At 33.1% G+C, this 24,145-nt stretch overlaps 3 protein-coding genes across 3 annotated transcripts in view; all 3 read right to left on the minus strand.

The window, feature by feature from the left end:
* Positions 1–89: 89 nt before the first annotated feature.
* LOC149910697 (uncharacterized) lies at positions 90–1,896 on the minus strand. The gene is made up of 4 exons (XM_090108332.1): positions 1,856–1,896; positions 1,441–1,570; positions 562–692; positions 90–150 (listed from the first exon to the last, which is right to left on the minus strand). Exons 1-4 carry the CDS (start codon positions 1,894–1,896, stop codon positions 90–92), a joined length of 363 nt encoding a protein of 120 aa, XP_089964458.1.
* An 891-nt stretch (positions 1,897–2,787) lies between these two features.
* On the minus strand, positions 2,788–5,717 carry LOC149910698 (uncharacterized). Its single transcript, XM_090109721.1, has 4 exons — positions 5,457–5,717; positions 3,948–4,169; positions 3,455–3,588; positions 2,788–2,900 (listed from the first exon to the last, which is right to left on the minus strand). Exons 1-4 carry the CDS (start codon positions 5,715–5,717, stop codon positions 2,825–2,827), a joined length of 693 nt encoding a protein of 230 aa, XP_089965847.1. The 3' UTR covers positions 2,788–2,824.
* A 2,356-nt stretch (positions 5,718–8,073) lies between these two features.
* The window catches only part of LOC149910699 (endonuclease/exonuclease/phosphatase family domain-containing protein 1-like), a 38,237-nt gene continuing 22,165 nt past the window's right edge, over positions 8,074–24,145 (minus strand). Inside the window, exons 5-6 of the mRNA XM_090116147.1 lie at positions 18,381–18,545; positions 8,074–9,385 (exon numbers count right to left, since the gene is read on the minus strand). Of these exons, the coding sequence (XP_089972273.1) occupies positions 9,150–9,385; positions 18,381–18,545 (401 nt within the window). The 3' untranslated portion in view covers positions 8,074–9,149. The remainder of the gene's footprint in view (positions 9,386–18,380; positions 18,546–24,145) is intronic.

Genomic DNA, 24,145 nt, shown 5'->3' on the forward strand with positions numbered 1-24,145 from the left:
ATTCTAAAATACATTATTCCAAAATAAATATTCTAAAATGTAATACGTATGTATATTTTGATGTTGGAAATAAAGCTTATTGTTACTGATTATTGTGTTTTCTTTGCCTTCTGGGATTTTCTGGTAGCGGTGAAATCGCATGCACTGCATCTGAAAGTAATATTTGTAAAGTTCCAATATTTTTACACCTTTAATATTATAAAGCAAAAATATTTTTTTTTACGTTCTCACTACACCAATTGATGAAATTGCGAACAGGAAAAAGATACTTAGTCAAAATTTCTTCATAAAAATAGTGATGTGTTTAAAGAAATGATTTTATTAAGTAAGTTGTTATAAGACTTGTTTAGCTATGTACAATACTACATTTTTAAGTTTTTGAGGAAATAAACACCGTGATTTTAGTTTTTTTCTATCTCTGTCATACACGTCGGTAAATCGTCATTCGTTTAAATAAAAAAACTTCTAAGTCATAGTTACCATTTGCATTTTTAAATACCTATAACTATGTATACCTTAGTACCACTACGTATACCTTACTATATTTACTTTTAGGCTTACTTTGGTTCTCTCGAAAGGTAGAACTCCTTGCAAGGATTACAGTACGCGCGAACTTGGCGATTGTCCCACGATACTGAGTCCATACGCCATTCCGGAGATACGTAAGGCACTTGCAGCTTTTGCAGGGTTATCTGTTGTTTAGTCAAAATTTGGTTTAAACTTCTCTCTATCACTATTCGACTATACATCTTCGTATTATGTATAAAATAGTGTTTCGTCGTACCAATATTTCATTCCAGATTGAAATATTATGTACGTTTAGCAGGCTGCAGGACGCAAATGCGAGTAGGTATTTAGAAAGAGAAAATAATTTGGAAAATCCAAAAGTGCACGCCTCATAATTTTTTTTTAATAAATATTTATTAATTATTATTTTTGTTTATTTAATAACAATTAAACCACATCGAATCAGACCCTGAAAAATGAAAGGGTTCTATTCCTGAGCATACTCAAGCGTAAGAGAAAAAAAAAGACTCGATTAGTAAAGTATTTCGGTCGCTATCGTGTTAACAAGAAAAAGGATCCGCACATACAGACACACGGACGTCCAAGACAGAACTTTTTTAAACTGTTTTTTAACTAGTTTAAATAACAAAAATGACATCAAAAATATCATGAACGTTAAAAATAGTGTTTTTTCTTAATATGTGTGTGTATGTATTATCTTACAAGTGCAATGTATGATACATAAAGACATTTTAAGTTTGAAAAATCAGATGTTTTGCGCGAAGTGACAGTAGTACCCACCTCAACGCTTCGCTTATGAGGCGTGCAATACTGGAGGGAGACCGGAGAGTGGAGACAATCAAATGTCGAATAAGTTTGCTTACATTAAAGGAGCAAAATTATTCTCGCTCTATATTATTTTATATTTATTACCGGTTGAGCACAAGTAAGTTGTCCATTGAGCGGCGCGCGGTAGCTGTGGTCGCGCCAAGAGTTTCGTGTCTCTTCTTGCATCTTCTGTACGCTCGATTGGTAAATATCGTTTATTAGAAGTCCACGAACTCTATATTGAAAGTAAGCATATTTAAAATCATGAGTGGTGCCATAGGGAAAGTCTATTTGAAAAAAATGTTTGTTTGCTTAGGTTCGATGATTAGTTCTTAGGTCTAGGAAAGTCAAGATTCTATTGAGAAAACCTCCAGTTTTAAATAAATTAATAAAAAATAGTACCTACGCTACGTTAGGTAAGACACATAGATTTATCCAATTTACATGAAGGTTTCCATCCAAATTAAATAAATGGTTTTGGACGAACTAGAAAATTACATGTAAAAGTATAAATACTAACTCTGAGTTGTCAATATCATCCATGCTTACTGCTGGCGTCATGACCAGCCGCGGTCGTGTTGCCTGCACTTTTTGGCGGTCTTTATCCGATATTTTGATCTAAAACCAGGGTCTTTGTAAATATTAAGTCCTAAGTATATCTATACCGCTAAAAGAGCGGACCGTTGCACGATATGTATATTAATTATTAGGCAATTTTCTTCAGTTCTTTTGATGTGTTATTTTTGAGTTTACATGGAAATGAATACTTAGTGTATAAAATAAACATACTTCATTTACTGGCTCTTGTGACTGCATCTCAATGTCCTTTGGATTAGTTCGCACAATCTCCTTCCTCTTTACATATAATTCTGTAGGTATTTTCGAGATTTTCCATTTAGTGAGCGTATGAATATAAAATTTTTGTGGAGAGCCTGGTCTTTTGCTTCGAGGTTTCTCTTGATAAACAGTTTTTGGTGCTGGTGTTATATTATTATATTGAAAATCAGTTCTATTTGTTGTTTCATAGTTGAACAACATGGAATCAAAATGGCGATTAACGGACATTTTAAATTATGTAAAATAAAATAAGTAAATAAAACAGCCTAACGAAATAAAATTATTATGAAAACAAAGATGCCAAGTTATTCAAAAGTGACAAACATTGACAATGGAAATGGCAAATATGATTCTGTCGATTCGACACATTTTTAATTATTGTTATCTTACTACCTACCTACATATTGTAGGTACTCTGCTCTGCTACCTACAGGGTCCTGATCCCTCCTTCCTCAGAAAAAAAATGAAACAAGCAAGTGTTTACAATATATTTATTAGATATGTAATAAACATGTGTACATACAACAATACATTTAAAATAAAATAAACTACGGAAAAGGCAAATTTTAACTAATAATTAATTACTAGTTAATAACATAAATTGTTAATGTACATAGTTATATATAAAATGAGACACTGATTTCGATGATAATTATTTACTTTGTTTCATTTTTCGCAAATTATCTCGGTGTTGTTTGACAATTGCAGTTTCTTCACACATACGGCACCTGAAAATATTCAAATGTTTATATTCTACAAAATGATTTTTTTAATCGTAAAAATGATACTAATATTAATTTATCTTTATTTTATTGTTATTTGTACGTATCCATTGTTATCTACAATTTAACCATAACTCCGGGTATTATTGTTCTTCTATGATAACTATGATTGTACCTACTATACATAATATATTAAATGGACTTTGATAATTCTTTTTATTCCTTTTAGACAATTTTTTTATTGAATTTTTTTTTGAAGAATACTTGCGCGGCGTGGTCTGCAATCGATATCGAAGCCAAAAATAGTTATTAGATTTTGTCTGTTTGTCCGTATGTATGTCCGAGCTAAACTCAAAAAGTACTGCAAAGATTTACTTTAAATTTTGAATTAATGTTACTAAAAGGTCGGGAAAACATATAATGCTATATATATCGTCTACCAAAGAATCGGAGCAATGCGGTTAAAACCGCGGGGCACAGCACAGTATAGGTACCGCAAGTTCGATCTCCTTCGTATAAAACACGTATTATGTATAGCTATTTGTATTTGAAATACAAACCTAGGTAACTTTTGTGTAAGCCAGAATGATTTAGTGGGATCACAATAGCTTCTCAGTTGCTTTCCGTCCCAGGACACGCTCTCCATTCGCCACTCAGGGGACACCACCGGTGGTTGAAGTTTTGGCAGGAATATCTTTTGGAAATAATTCAATGTGTAAGAATGCATTGGATCAGATATCTTTAATTTATTAGGAGTTTGTTTCGTAGATAAAATTGTAGGATTTCAATAAGATCTTTCTTTATCTATTGTAGAATTGTTCCTGAAATTCGCTACTTGGCATATGAATGTTGTGTGGTATTATAACTACAAAATAAAGAAGATAACTAGTTTGGAAAAAATAAAGTTTTAAATAACAGAATGCAAACCATTGTCACGAAGTAGATACGTCTCTGATATAAGTATCTAGTATTTTTAACTTTAAACGAATCAAATAGAAACAATATAATAAAATTGTGACTAGTCACTAGACTACTTAATATCAAAGGTATTACAGGATTAGTCTGCGCAGGCAGTCCCGGCAGCGGCGCGGCAACATTCACACTTGGAGTGACAGCCTCCCGCGTGGCTCTCGTCATGTCACTCGTATACATGTCATTGCAAAGGATTTCCCGCGCACGAGGATCCTCTATATCATCCATACTAACTGCTGGAGTCATAACAAGCCGAGGTCTGGTCTTTTGGACCTCTTCCCTATCTATATCTATGGGCTTTTCCTGAAATAGGTTCCCTATCTATATCTATGGGCTTTTCCTGAAATAGGGAGACCGGGTTTGGTTGTCTCACGGGTTGGTTGTCACAGCGGTCTTAACACAAAACTGAACTATCGAATAAGTCTGTTGAACAGCGTGGCAAGAGCGATACAGTGAAAACGCTGTCCCAACTTCGCGTCAGACCGCTCCGATCTGCCGTGAGGGCCTCACACGTGTTTATTGTTTTCGCGCAGCAAAAGTAAATTTTTGTGCTGCTGTGTCGAACCTCGTAATTATACGTTCTTGTTTTACAGTAATAATCTTTCAGTGCATTTGATGATGATGAAATGTGTTTTATAATATCGTAGTATAGTTTTTTAGATATTCATTGATCGGAATTTATTTTCAATTTTATTTTCCTAAAACGTGTTATGGGGCTCGTTGTCACAAATTTTCGGGGGCTGGTTGTCACATATCAACCAGCCCCCTGTATGCGAGATGACTTTATTTGCGTTTTGAGGTTGTTTGTTTTAGCCGTAAATTTTCAATCAACACCGGAAAATCACCCTAACAAACCTGCTGGAAGTCCATCTGTCCTTGATGACTCTATATTGACTCACGATTATTATTGTTTTCTAAAATTGTGATTGATTAATATTCAGACTGAAATAAAGACCGTAGACACGGTTTCATTTGGTTAAGAGTTCTTAATTAAAAACTATTCCGTAAAATTATAAGACCAAAGTGTGACTTTCTATTTATAAATTGCCTGTTATTTAGTATGTGACTACCTACCCTAGGCATTGTGACAACCATCCCTGACCCGGGGTTATAAGTCACATTTTTCTTAAGAGTCAAAATTCAAAATATTTCTACAACTGATAATATTACACAAAAATACGTTTATTTATTATGTAACAGAATAATTACACTATCTTTTGGTATAAAAATATCATTCCTAAACAGCGTATTTTGGAAGTTACATAAAAAAAGCTAAAAATGTGACTTTCATCCCCGCTCTCCCCAATGATGGGTTAGTTTAGTTACGTCATTGTTTGGATTATCTGCGCGGGAATTCTAACTTCCTGCAGCGATTGTTTGTAACGTAATAATAAAATATGTATAAGTTATTTTTGTGTTTTAATGAGTCATAATATATGAGGTCGCTGTGAATTCGATTCCTGTATATATAAGAAAAAATATCTAGGTTAGGGTAGCAAGGTACGGCTGCTCTACAGGATTTTCTTATATTATTTGTTTAAAAAATGTATGTTACGGTAAAAATACGGCCAATGAGCCAAATATACTTACAAATGCCTGTTGCACAATTCTGGGGTTCGTTCTAACAATATCCTTAGGTTTGTGCAGGATATTAAAGGGAGGTCTGTCTCCCCTCCACTCCCTCATTGTATGCACATTCTTATAATCTGGTAGACCTCTTACATAGTGACTGACTCGCGGTTTGTATACTGTTTTGGGATATTCCTTGATTATGTACCGTTGGTAATCGGTTCGGTATGTCGATTCGTAGTTGAATAGCAGTGAATCTACTTTTTGTTTTGCGTTCGGCATTTTTGTTGTTCAATTATTGACAGTTTTGTTGACATCTATGTATTGTAGAATTTGACAAATGGATATTTGACAATAGGCTAACTAGATTGATGTATTATTGTCACATTGTTGTAGTGAGTTGAGAAAGAGTTGCGCTAATAAATTATTTAATTTAATAAATTGGATTTAAATTATTTTTCCTAATAATCTCAGTAAACAGCAAACATTGTCGCATTATTTAATCTCTAAGGTACTACAATAATTAAACTTAAATATATTAAAAAATAACCCCTTCTACATAAAATTAAAACAACGATTTATATTTGATTGATTTATTAAAATTCACCAAATAAATTACACCGAAGCCGTAACATAAAACATAATTTACGTGGTTAAAATAATTTACTATTTATCACAAAATATAGGTAATTTGCGACACTAACACATTTAAATTCATATTTGAAGTGTTTATAAAATAATATTATTGCTTGAATGGTCACTTAGTTCATAAAACTTGCTTAGAATAAAAAAAATCACAATTAAAATAAGCGAAGTGAGAGACCGTGGTAAAGTAATATTATATTTAATACTAGCTGTGCCCGCGACTTCGTCCGCGTGGAATAGTGACTGCATAGTAGTTACTACTTAACACACAATTATTGAGTAAACACGTCTTGAAACACGTACTATCATATACAACTAAATTATAAGTACTTACACATTATTATAAAGATAAGAAATAAAATAAATAATAACACAAAAGAACTGTTAGTTAATTTTATTACTAAACTGAGCTAGGTATAAAACTTAGGTACAGAAGAGTTCAAAATTTCCAGGCTGTGGTTATTCTCCCGCTCCCATATTCCTTCTACTTTCACAGACGTTCAACTTTTCCCTTTCACCCCTAGTAAATGGCAGAACCGATTTTGATCTAAACCATGTCTATCGTCTAATCATACCTATATATTATGTACATGTCATATCCTTTCGTTTGGTACTCCATTTGGATTATTTATCCCCACTATCACCCCTAAGGTGCCCTATATGTAATAAACAGATTAACCAATTTTGATAAAACATGACTAATTGTAATTCACACGTCATTTGATATGCCGCTTGATTATATTATTTGACCACATTCGATTATTCATTCCCACTTTTACCGCTATAAATCAATAAATGGATGAACCGATTTTGATTAAATATGCCTCATCATACTTCTCACGTCAGGTCATGCCCTTTCATTTGATATGCCACTTGGGTATATTATTTGACAACTTTTATTCCCACTTTTATACCTATATCCAATAAATGGATGAACCAATTTTGATAAAATATGTCTTATTGTACTTTACACGTCATGTCTTTCATTAGATACGTCACTTGAGTATATTTGATAAAATTCATTTATTTATTCCCACTTTTACCCCTATATCAAATAAATGGATGAACCGATTTTGATAAAATTTGACTAATTGTTTCTGACATGTCGTCTATTTTCATTTGATATATCACTTGGGTATAACCTACATTAACAACCTACATTAACAACTAACATTCGTTTTTTTCATTCCCACTTACCCCTATATAATATAATAAACAACTAATGTAACAAAAAAACGCATCTAATTGGTATTACCCGTTAGCGAGCTACGGTGGCACAGACAGACACGCAATACACACATAGCGGACATAACACCCCTCTTTTTGCGTCGGGGGTTAAAAATAATACCTACGACATAATTTCAAAGACCTTTTATATAGAAAATTTACCTAGAAGTAACCATAATGCTACATATTTGTGCAGGTTTTAGACTTATGAGCAAAAATCTAAATAAAGGTCCTTTGACCCCCCCACTACCCCCTCAGCATAACCACTCCTCCCCCCCCACGCTTGGGGACTTTCGATATGATCATCTGGACATGTCAAGGAATAACTTTAGCGTATAATTTACGTAATAAAGTAATTCATGTATTAGAATGCCTTAGCAAATGTTCGCTGTGATTACTTAAATGGTCATAACTTTTTTATTTATGAACCGATTGACATGAAATAAACACTAAATGTTAAATGAAGCTTACCACAATATATTAGTGAAAACCGCATCTAAATCGGATAAGCCGTTTCTGAGATTAGCGTGTTCAAACATACAGACAAACAGACAAACCGACAAACAGACAAACAGACAAACAGACAAAAATTTTTTTAACAACAGTTTTGGGTTTGGGATCGATTTAGTAATAACCCCTGCTAATTTTTTTTTACATATTTTCATTGTACAGACACCACTTTTCTAGAATTTTATTATATGTATTGATACTATATACTATATTGTCTATAAATACGACATAATGCACATAAATCATCAAAAAAAAAAACAAATAAGTTCATTAAATCTTAAACATACAGCCATATTATTTCATTGGATTAAAAATACCACAGTCTCGAGCCAAAAAAATGTAAAAAAAAATTGCAAGTGTCACATTCGTAAAAATAAACACTACATTTATAAATACGAGATCAATCACTACACAGTATATACACATTATACAAAAATATTAATCCATTCAATACTTTGTATGTGATATCACATAGTTTCCATAATCTCTATATTTGAGACGATTTATTTCTTCACGCAAACTTCAAAAGTAAACTATTTGTTGGCAAATTATTTCAACTAAATTTTGGCAAAAAAAAAAACATTTTGAATCTATTTTTATATCTAAGAGGAAATTTTCTCAGGTACAATGAATTTAAAATACCCTTCAATTTATATACATTTAATATCATAATGATGCCGGTAGCATACTATTCGTATGGAATTTAAACTATTGCGCTTTAAAAATATTATCTTCTATTATCTAAGCAAATATTGGGAAAAATATCTATTGTAGTATCGAGAAAAATAGTTTTTATATTATAAAATTGTTGAACTCTACTTGAATCTGATAAAAAATTTAATTATTGACACAAAAAATTTGGCCTCGGTTCCTTAAAATCTAAAAGTGGAATTTGAAAATGTTAAGTAGCAATTTATTTATTTTCAAAAATATAGCATTTTGTAATATTATTTAAACCAGAGGACGCAATTCTTCAGCTACTCAAATGGAAGTATTTAAAAGGAACATGATACAATAAAAATACAGCCTATATACAGTAATCGTTATTATCTACACTTGAATATATAAGTCATAATTATGTTACAATAAATACATTCATTAATTACAGAAGTAATAAATCGACAAATGTATAATAAATTGGATTTGCTTAAGCTATACAAAATCCCCAAAAAAAAAACTCAACTTGAAAATAGCGGGAAATTAAAAAAGGTCGTTCTACACGATATTCAAAATATGGACCACAAAGTATAGACACTGTACGAGAAGGAAGAGCGCCGTAGTCGCGCAGTACACCACAGATAATTTTCTACCATCGACAAATTTTATTTTTTGTCAATCGGGTATTTTCAGTTCTGTCCACACCGGGCAGAAGGGTGATGCTGGTCCTCCCCAGGACCATCCTCGTGGTATTGCCAGGTGACAGAGCCCAGATTTAACCGCCCCCGAGCGCCCTATAAAGTTGCTAGCGTCTATGGTCCCGGGACATAATATTGTGCTCTTTCCCGATACAGTCGCATCCACCGTTGTTTTTATTTCTTCGTCGAGTAACGACTCGCAGTTCTGTAACACTGTTGACAAAATATATCATTAGAAAAGGTGTTTAAATCCTTGAAAATGTTTATGTCCTTTATAATTATCCTACTCATATTATAATGATGAAAATTAGTAAGAATGTATGGATGTATGTTTGTTACTTTTTCACGCGAAAACTACATATTTTGTAGGTACTTGGCAGAAATAGTTGCTTTTAGACGCGGGGTCGCGGGTAAAATAGTGTGGCACAACTAGTCCTGAATAATTATTAGGCAATAAGTCTTAAGTACTATTATCAATACATATAATAAAATTCTAGAAAAGTGGTGTCTGTACAATGAAAATATGTAAAAAAAAATTAGCAGGGGTTATTACTAAATCTATCCCAAACCCAAAACTGTTGTTAAAAAAATTTTTGTCTGTTTGTCTGTTTGTCTGTTTGTCTGTATGTTTGAACACGCTAATCTCAGAAACGGCTTATCCGATTTAGATGCGGTTTTCACTAATATATTGTGGTAAGCTTCATTTAACATTTAGTGTTTATTTCATGTCAATCGGTTCATAAATAAAAAAGTTATGACCATTTAAGTAATCACAGCGAACATTTGCTAAGGCATTCTATACATGAATTACTTTATTACGTAAATTATACGCTAAAGTTATTCCTTGACATGTCCAGATGATCATATCGAAAGTCCCCAAGCGTGGGGGGGGGGGTGGTTATGCTGAGGGGGTAGTAGGGGGGGTAAAAGGACCTTTATTTAGATTTTTGCTCATAAGTCTAAAACCTGCACAAATAGCATTATGGTTACTTCTAGGTAAATTTTCTATATAAAAGGTCTTTGAAATTATGTCGTAGGTATTATATTTTTAACCCCCGACGCAAAAAGAGGGGTGTTATGACCGCTATGTGTGTATTGCGTGTCTGTCTGTGCCACCGTAGCTCGCTAACGGGTAATACGAATTAGATGCGTTTTTTTGTTACATTAGTTGTTTATTATATTATATAGGGGTGAAAAAAACGCATGTTAGTTGTTAATGTAGGTTGTTAATGTAGGTTATACCCAAGTGATATATCAAATGAAAATAGACGACATGTCAGAAACAATTAGTCAAATTTTATCAAAATCGGTTCATCCATTTATTTGAGATAGGGGTAAAAGTGGGAATAAATAAATGAATTTTATCAAATATACTCAAGTGACGTATCTAATGAAAGACACGACGTGTAAAGTACAATAAGACATATTTTATCAAAATTGGTTCATCCATTTATTGGATAAAAGTGGCAATAAAAGTTGTCAAATATACCTAAGTGGCATATCAAATGAAAGGGCATGACCTGACGTGAGAAGTATAATGAGGCATAGGTATTTAATCAAAATCGGTTCATCCATTTATTATATAGAGGGGTAAAAGTGGGAATGAAAAAAACGAATGTTGTCTGTTATACCCAAGTGATATATCAAATGAAAAAAGACGACCTGTCAGAAACAACAAGTCAAATTATATCAAAATTGGTTCATCAATTTATTTGATATAGGGGTTAAAGTGGGAATAAATAAATAAATTTTATCAAATATACTCAAGTGACGTATCTAATGAAAGACATGACGTGTAAAGTACAATAAGACATAATATTTTATCAAAATTGGTTCATCCATTTATTGGATATAATATGTAGGTATAAAAGTGGGAATAAAAGTTGTCGAATATACCCAAGTGGCATATCAAATGAAAGGGCATGTGACCTGACGTGAGAAGTATAATGAGGCATATTTAATCAAAGTCGATTCATCCAATAATTATATGTAGGGCAAAAGTGGGAATGAGAAAAACGAATGCTGTCTGTTATACCCAAGTGATATATCAAATGAAAAAAGACGACCTGTCAGAAACAATTAAGTAGTCCAATGTTATCAAAATCGGTTCATCCATTTATTTGATATAGGGGTGAAAGTGGGAATAAATAAATAAATTTTATCAAATATACTCAAGTGACTTATCTAATGAAAGACATGACGTGTAAAGTACAATAAGACATATTTTATCAAAATTGGTTCATCCATTTATTGGATATAGGTATAAAAGTGGGAATAAAAGTTGTCAAATAATATACCTAAGTGGCATATCAAATGAAAGGGCATGACCTGACGTGAGAAGTATGATGAGGCATATTTAATCAAAATCGGTTCATCCATTTATTGATTTATAGCGGTAAAAGTAGGAATGAATAATCGAATGTGGTCAAATAATATATATACTCAAGCGGCATATCAAATGACGTGTGAATTACAATTAGTCATGTTTTATCAAAATTGGTTAATCTGTTTATTACATATAGGGCACCTTAGGGGTGATAGTGGGGATAAATAATCCAAATGGAGTACCAAACGAAAGGATATGACATGTACATAATATATAGGTATGATTAGACATGGTTTAGATCAAAATCGGTTCTGCCATTTACTAGGGGTCAAAGGGAAAAGTTGAAAGTCTGTGAAAGTAGAAGGAATATGGGAGCGGGAGAATAACCACATCCTGGAAATTTTGAACTCTTCTGTACCTAAGTTTTATAGCTCAGTTTAGTAATAAATTTTACTAACAGTTCTTTTGTGTTCTTATTTATTTTATTTCTTAACTTTATAATAATGTGTAAGTACTTATAATTTAGTTGTATATGATAGTACGTGTTTCAAGACGTGTTTACTCAATAATTGTGTGTTAAGTAGTAACTACTATGCAGTCACTATTCCACGCGGACGAAGTCGCGGGCACAGCTAGTCTATAATATAATCAATTTAAAATGTTGCAATATCTGTAATCTTATTCATACAACGATAAGAGCAGGATTACCGAGCTACTTTGTAATTATAGAGGTTAATTATATTTCAAGGTTCTAATTTAGGACACAAAATTGTGAATAACCTTGAAAAGGGTCGCCCTTATCAATTTTTAACGTTGCAAAGAAACAAAATGTATAACAACTTGAGATAAACCGAAGATATTGATGTTTAGGAGGATTTAGTTAGACATTTTAGTCTCTAGACGTCATTGTGTATTTTGGCTCCTTTTAAAGTTGTCAGCTTATTATCAAACATACTCATCACCTAATACGAGAACCACAGACATGTATCAAGATAGACTAAGCGAGTGTATGTACAGTCACGAGCAATAATATATGCCTAGGGGGCGATGTGCAAAAATATCTGTCACTAGAACAAATTCAATAATATCTGTCTGCCCGTATACAGCGAAAATATCTGACATTAGTAGGCAGCATAATAAAGTGGCATCAAAATTATGTGACGAAAATGTTACAGCAAATAATTGTGACAACCTCTCACGGCATAAATATGTGACATCAACTAGGAAGCAATAATATCTGACACAATTTCATATTTCTGTATTTTGCATCGATTCCTCATACAAATCTATACTTCTATACTAATATTATAAAGAGGAAAGGTTTGTATGTATGTATGTATGTATGTATGGTTTTCACGCATAAACTACTGGACCGATTTTGATGAAATTTGGCACAGATAATCTTTAGACCCTGAGAAAGAACATAGGCTACCTTTTATTTCGAAATATGTACCACGGGCGAAGCCGGGGCGGACCGCTAGTCATAAATATGTGACATCAAATATGTGGCAATAATATCTGACACAATTTCATATTTCTATATTTTGCATAGATTCCTCACAAAAAGCATAAATATGTGACATCAACTAGGAAGCAATAATATCTGACACAATTTCATATTTCTATAATATTTTGCATCGATTCCTCACAAAAAACATAAATATGTGACATCAACTAGGAAGCAATAATATCTGACACAATTTCATATTTCTATATTTGGCATCGATTCCTCACAAAAAGCATAAATATGTGACATCAACTAGGAAGCAATAATATCTGACACAATTTCATATTTCTGTATTTTGCATCGATTCCTCACAAAAGGCATAAATATGTGACACCGACTAGGTGGCAATAATATCTGACACAATTTTATATTTCTGTATTTTGCGTTGATTCCACACTAAAAGCACTAGGAAGCAATAATATCTGACACAATTTTATTTTCAATTTAATATTGAATTAATACAAAATAAATAAATTTTATTTGAACTACGTTGTTTAAAAACATTATTACCATATTAATTAATATGTGCCGTCGTTGTATACTACATATTGTATGTCTAGATATTACATATATCCTACTAGTTTAACACCCGCGGCTTCGCCCGCGTTTTCAAAGAAAAACCCGCATAGTTTCCGTTCCTGTGGGATTTCCAGGTTAAAAGCTCTCATAAGCGTTAATCCAAGTTACCTTCTATGTGTGTGATAAATTCCATTTTCTCTTTTATTTGTGTGAAAGAGTAACAAACATCCTTACAATATGATACTCACGAACTTTCGCATTTATAATATTAGAAGGATCATATCATGACAAAATTAAAGTATTTATATACTTATATGAATGCCCACTTGGGTAGATCTATTTTATTTGAAGGTTCAGTGTTAGTGTAACCTTCATGTATTATTTAGAAATTGTTTTGTCACATGTTTTGTTATATTTGACGTTAGCGGCGTTTGACACGATTGCTCCGTTATTCATTTTCATTTACCTATAATTAGCCTATAATATTGCTATTATTTTATTGAGTATCGAAAATTATGGCAAGTTATCATAATTATTATCGTAATTTTATAAAAAAAAAATATTTACAAAATATAATGTGTCTTTTGTTCATATTCTTACCCCAGCAAAAAACATAACACTAATTCAATAAATAACGTTTTGCCTTTTTAAAATCCTATCCTATCTTATCCTACTAGTCCTACTATAATCCTACTTCCTATCCTACTAATCTAGTATTATTAATGCGAAAGTTTGTGAGGATGTGTATGTGTGTGTTTGTTACTCTTTCACGCAAATACTACTGAACCGATTACAATAAAATTTAGCAGACAAATAAAGGGTAACTTGGGTTAACACTTAGGATAGGTTTTATCCCAAAATTCCCACGGGATCGGGAACTATGCGGTATTTCTGTGAAAACGCAGGCGAAGCCGCGGGCGGAAAGCTAGTGTCACATATTTATGCTTTTTGTGAGGAATCAATTATATTTTACAATACAGAAATATAAAATTGTGTCAGATATTATTGCTTCCTAGTTGACGTCACATATTTATGCCGTGAGAGGTTGTCACAATTATTTGCTGTAACATTTTCGTCACATAATTTTGATGCCACTTTATTATGCTGCCTACTAATGTCAGATATTTTTGCTGTATACGGGCAGACAGATATTATTGAACCCGTTCTTATGACAGATATTATTGCTAATCTGCAAATGGTAATATATTTATGCTTCTGACTGTACTTCCCGTGTCCAAACTAAGTTTGTGAAACTTAGTTGACGCTGGCCTACTCTCAGTCCGCGCTCGCAGTTCGCCAAGGAAAGACGTGAAGCTGAATAAAGTAAAATGCCGAATTGCGCCGTTATAAACTGTAGAAACTCCACAGCTGTGAGTGGCCGAGTTAGCAGAGATGTTTCCTTCCACCGGTAAGTAATTTTCTAATCAGAATATGCACTATTTATTTTAAAATCAAATAAAGAATATCTGTGGAAAACGATCGTGACAAACACGGATACCAAATCATACGAAATGATTCGGAATACATTGCGGCTTTTACTTGGCACGGTAAAGATCGCGTTGTATGATAACAAGCAATGAATAGCGTCTTCTCATTTTTCTGTTCTCATTTTTCTGTCCAATTTTGTGGTTAGTGATGTTCATTTGATGCAACAGTTCTCGATTCTAATCGATTTTATAATCGAACAGAAAAATGATAATTTGAAGGAGCAATTTTTCAGAAAAAAAGGCATAGATTTTTTTTGTCATTTAATACGACTTGACCTAGAAGTTTAAGTATTTTAATACAAAGGTACTAAAAATAAATATTATGACATGGACGCCATTAGTTAAAGTGTCATCTTGGGAGTTTTTTAAGAAAACTCCTTATTGTTTAGACTATGTTTGTTTTTTCAGTTTTCCAAGTAACCCGAACATAAAAGAAAAATGGATCGATGCAACGGGACATAAAGATTGATTGATTGACAGTTTCATTACTTTCTTTCGATGGCCTCTCTAGTACGTAGTACATGGTAACTCAATGGGCATATGTAAGAAAAAGCTAAAACACATTAGTTTACTTGTTAGAATATTAAAAGGTTTATAACTTTATTTTATCATTCCTCTGTCTATGGTAATTATCATTTTTCTGTCTTGAATCGATTTAGTAATCGATTACGATTCATTTATTTGACTACCTCTTAGAAATAGATCTAGTTTGATCTGATTTCTTTCGATTTACTTCGATGGGATAGGACGATACTAGAATCGCCGCGCGAGTGGCGTCCTAATCGATTTAGCGTAAAATGAAATTACCATCACTAAAAAGCGCTCGTGACGTCATAACGCTTCAAGGTCAGTACAAAAAATATGACACGCTTGGTTTTCATACAGATCGCGGTACTTGCGTAGTCTATCTATGTCTGTGACGAGAACAGTAACGTGAGGCAGAGAGATATCTTTGTTACGCTCTCACGGCTAAACTACAGAACTGATTTCGATATTTGGATAAAAACGGATAGAGATTTCACCAAACAAATGGGCTACTTTCTTAAATCGCGATCTTTAAGCACCGAGATACATACGATAAATTATAAAACAAACGATCTCTGTTTACCCAGGGAAAGTCACATTCTAAAGCTAGTTACTAACAAATAAATCATGTAACTATTATGAGCAAATAGATTTAATCCCCGCCAGCTCAAAGGTCACATTATCTGTTAGCGGTCACTCGGTTGCGATGACAGCTTTGAACAAAGCCCGTTTGTTATCAGTTATCAAATGAGTTATGTAAGGTAATTAGTGATTTGGGTATTCATTATGAATAAATAGAAAAAAAAGTTATTTTGGGAAAATTCGCAGGGTGGCAATCTATTTGGTATCAAAGTAGGAGCGCTCGGCAAAGTTATGGACAAAAAAATTTTTTATGCGCAAGCTTCCCCCACTACGCTAAAAAGTGGTCAAGTTAAGTGCCGACAACTATACTATTTTTTTAGTTAATACGTAAATATGAACAAGACTATCTTTCCAATACCCATATAATCGAGGAAGGAACCTGCCCTTACTACCCTTTAATGCAAAGGTCTAAATTAGACACATCTATTGACTATTCATTTTGCAAACACACACAAAAAAAAAAACAAAACGATACACGAATACGAATACCTTGAAGAAAAAAAATCGTATCAAAAGAAATATAAAATCATGTAAATGCCAAGACGCCACTCTGAAAAGATCAGATCCAATGTAGAGCCAAGTGTCTAACTCTACAAGCCCTAACTTAGCAACTTTACACATCAGTTAAAATAATGTGACTTGGCCGTTTTCTGACATTCGATGGCATAAAGTGACAAATTTATTAACAAGCCATATGCACGTTTCTAAATTTTTAAAAACAAAAAAAGTAGCCAATTTTTGTTACTCCTTCATTTTTATCATAAAAAACAATTAAATTACCATGTCACGATTTGACGTTAACTTTCATTAAGTGATAAAGAAATTTTTTACACCTGCAATGATAAAAAATAAGGATAAACACTATATATATTCAAGATTAAAAAAATAGTAAGAATAAGATTCTAGACCGAAGTAATAAACCGCGTATTTGCTTGAATATTTACACGACACGTACTCGTGCCTGATACAAAGTTTACGGTAATTATTGCATACGTATCCTGCAACTCTTATCCACGGGTAATATTCATCACAATCGGTTCAACCATTACATAGTAGGGTAGTAACGGCTAGTAGTAACGGTAGTAACGGCTATATAATGGTTGTAGGGTAGTAAAAGTATAGTGGCTTGTAGGGTAGTAACCCTACATTGATTTTCTGCTAGAATACTTGAAATATATAGGAACTTTACAAATAAAGACCTATTCTCAAAACTATATCCAGTTGATATAGTTTTAAGAATAGGTCAATGAACAAAAAAATTTATAAAAATCAAACAAGCCATTTCCAGAATTCCTATACACAGAAGGATAATGGAATTAATTAATGTTTATCTATGAGTCTAAGCATTAGTCATATGCCTGCATGCAATTATCCTATATGCACTTACTTATCACATTACGCATGCATGGACACAGTGTAAACACCCGTTGTGGAATCAATACGACAGACAATTAATTATTGCATAACGTAAACCGTTTGTAAATAAGATGCTACTGCAGATCGATAATTTCATCACGTGTTTATCATAGATTAGATTTCCGCCCGCGACCTCGCCCGAGTTTTCAAAGAAAAACCCACAGAGTTCCCGTTCCTGTGGGATTTCCGGGATAAAAAGTATATATGTCTTATAAAAGTATATGCCTATGTCTTATTCTGGGCCTTCAGCTACCTGCATACCATATTTCGTTGTAATCGGTTCAGTAGCAATTGCATGAAAGAGTAACAAACATCCATCCATCCACACAAACTTTCGCATAACAAACAGACCCCATTTGAAGTATGTATTTATTGAATTATTTCTCGCCTTCTAGCGAACATGAGTACACACATACATACGCTTACATCTGTATCAACATTTTTATTCTACCCTATCCCTGTTTTTATCCAGATCATGATCTATCTGAATACCAAAGTCCAGCCAATTCTTTTCACCAATATTCAGTTAAAAGCTTAACAAACGTCCCTTTATTTTATGCAAACTAGATATAATATTATAAATATTAGTACTTATATAAAAAAAGACGTGTGGCACTCGGGGACTGTCGCGGTAAAGCTATTGCATGCTATGCCTTCAAGCCACACCTCCGCGCGCGTCGGAGTGGGGAGCGTGAGGTTTTTTCGTTACGGAATTTCTGGATTCAGTCCCCGCGCTCAAGGCCCGCGATAGAAGCTATGCAATAGCTTAAAAATAAAAGAACTCACTTCTAATATTATCCCACTTCTGAAACTCGCCCAAGAAAGCGAGCTGCAGCTTCGCTCCAACCGCCACATCTGCTATCTCTCTCAGTCTCGTGCTGTCCTCTTCATCTAGCGCGCCTTTACAGTGCACGTTAACCAGAATTAACGGCCTGCCACATATCAGGAACGCTGAAAAATAAAAGAATATATTTATTCAATGTATATTGAAGGTAACTAAATAATTATTGCGTAATCTTTTAAAGAGGAAAGGCTTTTTTAAGGATTTATGCCAAATATATGCTATCTACTTGATCGATTTGAAAGTTATTTAACCATTAGAAGGCTACATCTTTTTTGTGTAACACAGGTTTTTATCAAAAGAAAATTCGGGTAAAGCCGAAGCTAGCGGCTAGTAGTTTGTTTTATAATCTACAATCGATGTCGTAATTCGTATACCTAGGTAGATTGAGACATATAGATAGATTGTCTATTTAAAAATTGATAAATCAATTTTATTGGTTAGCATCAGCTTATGATTCATTGATAAGTAAATTATATTGAAAGTTGAAACGGATAAATAGCCGGACCCACTAATCCAAGTAGGTATGATATAAATTTATCATCACATCTTTATTTTATAGACAGTCTTTATTTGGGATATCTTTTATATGGTTTTACGGATCGTTGATAAATATTAAGTCATCAAACAAATAAAAAATGATTAGTCACACTGTTCACAGGATATTCCGTACTTGACTCTTTTGATTGGTGTTTTATCAGAATATAATGCAACTAGGTTTAGTGTAGATTAATTAAAATCAATTGAATCAATTATAAGAGAGTTACGACTTACGAGAGAGATACGTTTAGTAAAAAGTAAAACGGGATTTATTCAGTACTAGCTGAGCCCCACGGTTTCACCCGAATTGCTCCGCTCCTGTTGGTCTTAGCGTGATGATAATATTATATAGTCTATACCTATAGCCTTCCTCGATAAATGGGCTAGCTAACAGCGAAATATTTTTTTTAATTTTCAATTCGGACCAGTAGTTACTGATATTAGCGCGTTCAAACAAACAAACAAACGAACTCTTTATCTTTATAATATTAATAGATTATTTGTGCGACCTTCGACCGCGACGATCGACCGCGACGTTTCGAACGCGAACGTGGTAAACGGACAGACGTATATGCTATTTTATATTTTTATACAAAAGTACGTTGAGGAAACCGACGTGAGAGTTCCGAAAACGAACAGTTGATATTATGATCATGACATGGTTAGGTAACCTGCCATGGTGGATTATGGCCTAAAGCCCTAAACTATCAAACACCTTTGTTCTTGGGATTAGAATAAATAGGGTCTAACGATAAAGATGATGATTGGCCAAGATGATAACACCTATCTACATATCTATATGCCAACCCATATTGCGTAACTGCATGGATACGACCGTCCTTTTCTTTCAAACAAATCTAATCAGCAGATAAAGTTCAATCTTAACGATAACCGCTTTCAATATCACGATAAAACGAATGTACTTTGCACTACAATAGTTTTAGTTTATTTAAATTGAATGGTTATATAATATATTCATTAGGGTTAGTTTTGAATTCGCACCTTCTCTTAGATAGAGCACACGACATTGTCTAGTTAAAAATATGTATGTTTATATTTCCGAAAAAAAAAATTATAGTAAAATAAATAGTCTATGAAAGAATCATAACTGCATCATAATCATAACTGCAGATACTAGAAGATTCCAGTATCCCTGAAATATTATTCCAGTAGTCTGGGATAGTAATATTTATTAAATTATCTGTTTCAATATCCGATATACATACGTATACTTAACGTACGTGATTTATCTCCTCTACCAGATCGAGCCATTCCATACATTTTCCTCATACAATTATCAAAATTTCCACATATCTAGAATGTGACAGACAATACAAACGGAACCGAAATAGAGCGAAGGTTCTAAACCACTTGACCCGCCGCGAACAACAACAGTCGAGAGGTCAATTCATCGCAATCGCTGTGCACGTCACGAATTTAAATGTCGACTTTTTATTGAAAATATACCCTTTGGATTGTTTAGTTTTCTATTTCATAGTTTCAGTATAACCCAATGCTTACGATATGTAACAAATATAGAAAATATAAAAAACAATGCATTGCCACGGTAGTTTTCACTTTTCACATTGTCCAATTAATTTTAATACTAAATAATGCAAAGGGACGCATCGTTTGAGGAAAACGATTTTACAATTACATTTATTAATTCTGTGGTTGCACGTTGTTTAATTGTATTTGTTGTTAAATTGTAATTGTTGGTTGGAGGGATAACCGGTAGTTCCTTAGACTGAGGAAAATTACGTAGGAACATCTTTAAAAATTCGATCACGTATAAGAAGGCTGTTGACCAGTTGTAATTTATAGTAAGAATACCATTTATAGCATATCCTATCCTGTATAATAACTGTATTTGACATTTTGACTGACGGGTTGGCTTGGTTGGCAGTGGCCCTGGAAGTGGCGTGGAAGGCTCCAAGCCAGAGGTCGTGGGTTCCATTCCCACCCGGAGCAAATATTTGTGTGATGAACATAGATGAAGAACTATATAAGTATGTATTTATTTAAAATTATACATGTATGTTTATCAGCCATCGTTACCATAACACAAGCGAAAGCTTAGTATGGGATCAGATCGTGCCGTGTGTGAAAATTGTCATGAAATATTTATTTATTTATTTAATTTGGAGACCGTAGGCCACACCTTGTATTTACAAAAGAAGATATTTATTTCAATAATTCACATCTGCATTTATGCAAAGAGTTCATTATAATACCAAAATCCATAATATACATTGCTATTTTACTCTTAGTCTCTATAGCCGACTAAAAAATAGAAAGATACCCAATCCTCTTCAATCATGAAGAAGAGAACGTCTTTCAGACAATCATCTACTAATTTCCGTCAGATAAAAGACAAGAAATCTATGTATAACAAACGCAGGTGACATTGCCAATAAATAAACATGAAATTAAGACCTTGTACAAGTGTTCGTTGTGCCAATTATTAAGTCAATAGAATGAAGACAATAAAAGTATAAATATTAATCACGACTGTTCGAGCCACGTGTTTGCAATCGCCACAAAAAATCCTTATCAAGCTCATAAAAACCTTTCTTATAAATCGCTGTGTTTTATTAATCAGATATTATACTGCGTTGAATAAAATGTTATAATCCAACCACGTCATGGCAATATCGCCACGTCATGGAGTAAGGCGACGATTTTGTTATCTTTGAATCTTGCCAAAGAAGTTTCACTTCTGACATGTACGCTCGGCACACACGCTTTTTTTATAGTTCGTCTGACGATTCAGCACTGTTTCTATTCGTTAAAAATCTAGAAATAACTACAATCTGCGATCATTCTCAACATAGACTTTGAAGCCATACATACATATTCATACAAAACAATAAAATAAATACAGAACAATACGTGTTTATGTTTTCAACTTTTTTGTTTTGAGACAATAAAATGCAAATAAAGCTATACCCAAGTCCTATCGTCAGTACCACAGTATAAAGAGAACAGTAGGTACGCACATTTTCTCTTTGTACTTTTATTTTTTTAATCAAAACAAAATTTGATTATTTTCACCTGACATAACCCTCTTAAAGCGAGGCTAGAGAAGCAATAAGATGAATAAGAATGAATACCTACGTCTTAAAATATATGTTCAGAAGAATTGATGGATCGAGAATGGTATTACTTTTCTAGAGGCTGAATTACCGTGTGCCGTTCGTAGTTGACAACTAATTGTATGTAATCTTATAAAGTATTAAGTATAGGTAATTCTAGTCTACAAACACAAATACATAATATAAGAATCGTTTTAAATGCAAATTAAATAAGGTATAAGTACTGATTATTATTAGTCTTCATAATTATTACCTTATTTTATAGGCACACTTCTCTTAAAATAATCCTACTCTATTAAAACAAATACAATACTATAAAATTTCACATTGAAAGTGCCAAGTATGCAGTTTTATTGCATGCTAATATGTAGCCTTGTTACATAATTATAGGGGACATAATTGCTTGACGGAGTTGATGGTCACCGGCCATATTTGGAGCTATGAATGAGGTGATCCGCATTCGAAGCGCTGTTCGAATGTTAATTATTGTACTATATAGGAACTTCCAGAAAGATCCGTTGTTTCCTTCCGATTAGCGGATATGTTGTTGACAATTTGACTATAAATATTAAATTAAGGAATGCCATTTATACATTCACTCTTTTTATTACGAAAAATGTAGTGAATACTGAATACATACACACTTTGACCCCCGTCTTCGTGCCAGTTGACTATCTCGAGTGACTAAAAACATGATGTAGACTAAACCATTTGGTAATAATATACTACATGCTTCTGGTGAAAAAGTTTAACTTACTTGATAAAAATATATAAACAAATAAATCCTGATAGAAGATATCAATGCTAATTTTTTTTTACTTTGGAAGTTGGAAGAATTCGCTTTTACGTTATGTTTTTACCAAGTATGTTTATTACAGTAGAGCCTGTTTTATGTATTTATTAAAGTACAAAAACAAACATTCATTCCTCTTTTTTTGCTTTAATACCGATGCCTTTCCCAAGGGTAACAGGTCAAAACAAAATTCCGATGACATGCCACATAATCTTTTTGGGTATGACGACAAAAACCGAATAACAAGTGAACTTTTTATATGCACTTTAAAATTGAAAAGCGTCTAAATACAGGTAAAAAATACCTCAAACGTTAATCCTGATCACATTATCTATACTAATATTATAAAGCTGAAGAGTTTTTTTGTTTGAACGCGCTAATCTCAGGAACTACTGGTCCGATTTGAAAAATTATTTCGATTTTAGATAGCCCATGTATCGAGCTATCTGCTTTCGGCTATATATCATCACGCTAAGACCATCAGGAGTGGACAATGTAGGTAAATGTAGATATAGAAACTACTATCGAATTGGGCAACTGAAAGGGTGCTTTTCAACCAAAAATGTGTGAGAATATGTAATGAGGAATGTGTTTGGAAATAGCCAATAGTATCGCTTCAAACGATAAACGCTTCAAACTTCAATCAAAATGGAGCGATATTATTGGTTGTTTACAAACACATTCCTGGCTACACATCCTCCCACATTATTGGTAGAGAAACAGCCTAATGTTAGCTATTATGTGTATTTAAATAAATAATTGAATAAAATGAGCATAATATGTCTGTGTCACAACGCATTAATTACCTAAGTTATGCAATATAAAATAACTCAGTAATTTTCCTCAATACATCGATGAAGAAAGTTGGCATCTCTTTCACCTGTCCAAGATTTTTTGTTTCTTTGCCAAATTCGAGCCGCCATAAGTGAAAATATTACATGAGCAATGTAAGAATAAACAAATATAGCCTTGCTGGTTAAAAATTCTTACTAGGCCACGTGTTTGTAAACATTTATATTTTACAATAATCGATGTTTAACTATAGGGTTAGTTTGTACTCTGTTCCTTTCCTCTGTTTCTTTCATACTTAGCTCAAAATACTTGGAAATGAAAGAGACAGAACATAAAATTAATCAATGTCGATTTAGTTGGAGTTTATTCTTCAGTATTGTAATTTTACTAGTGTTGATACTTATATTCTTAGCCATATAAGGACGCAACAAAAAGGTTCGTACAGCTCCATTTATAACATGATTTATTTTGGCATAAAAAAATAACCTGT

The sequence above is a fragment of the Colias eurytheme genome, chromosome 2 (genome assembly GCF_061535395.1).
Source record: "Colias eurytheme isolate Ceu_HAF_F1 chromosome 2, ilColEury1 Martin Lab GWU primary, whole genome shotgun sequence".
NCBI lineage: Eukaryota > Metazoa > Arthropoda > Insecta > Lepidoptera > Pieridae > Colias > Colias eurytheme.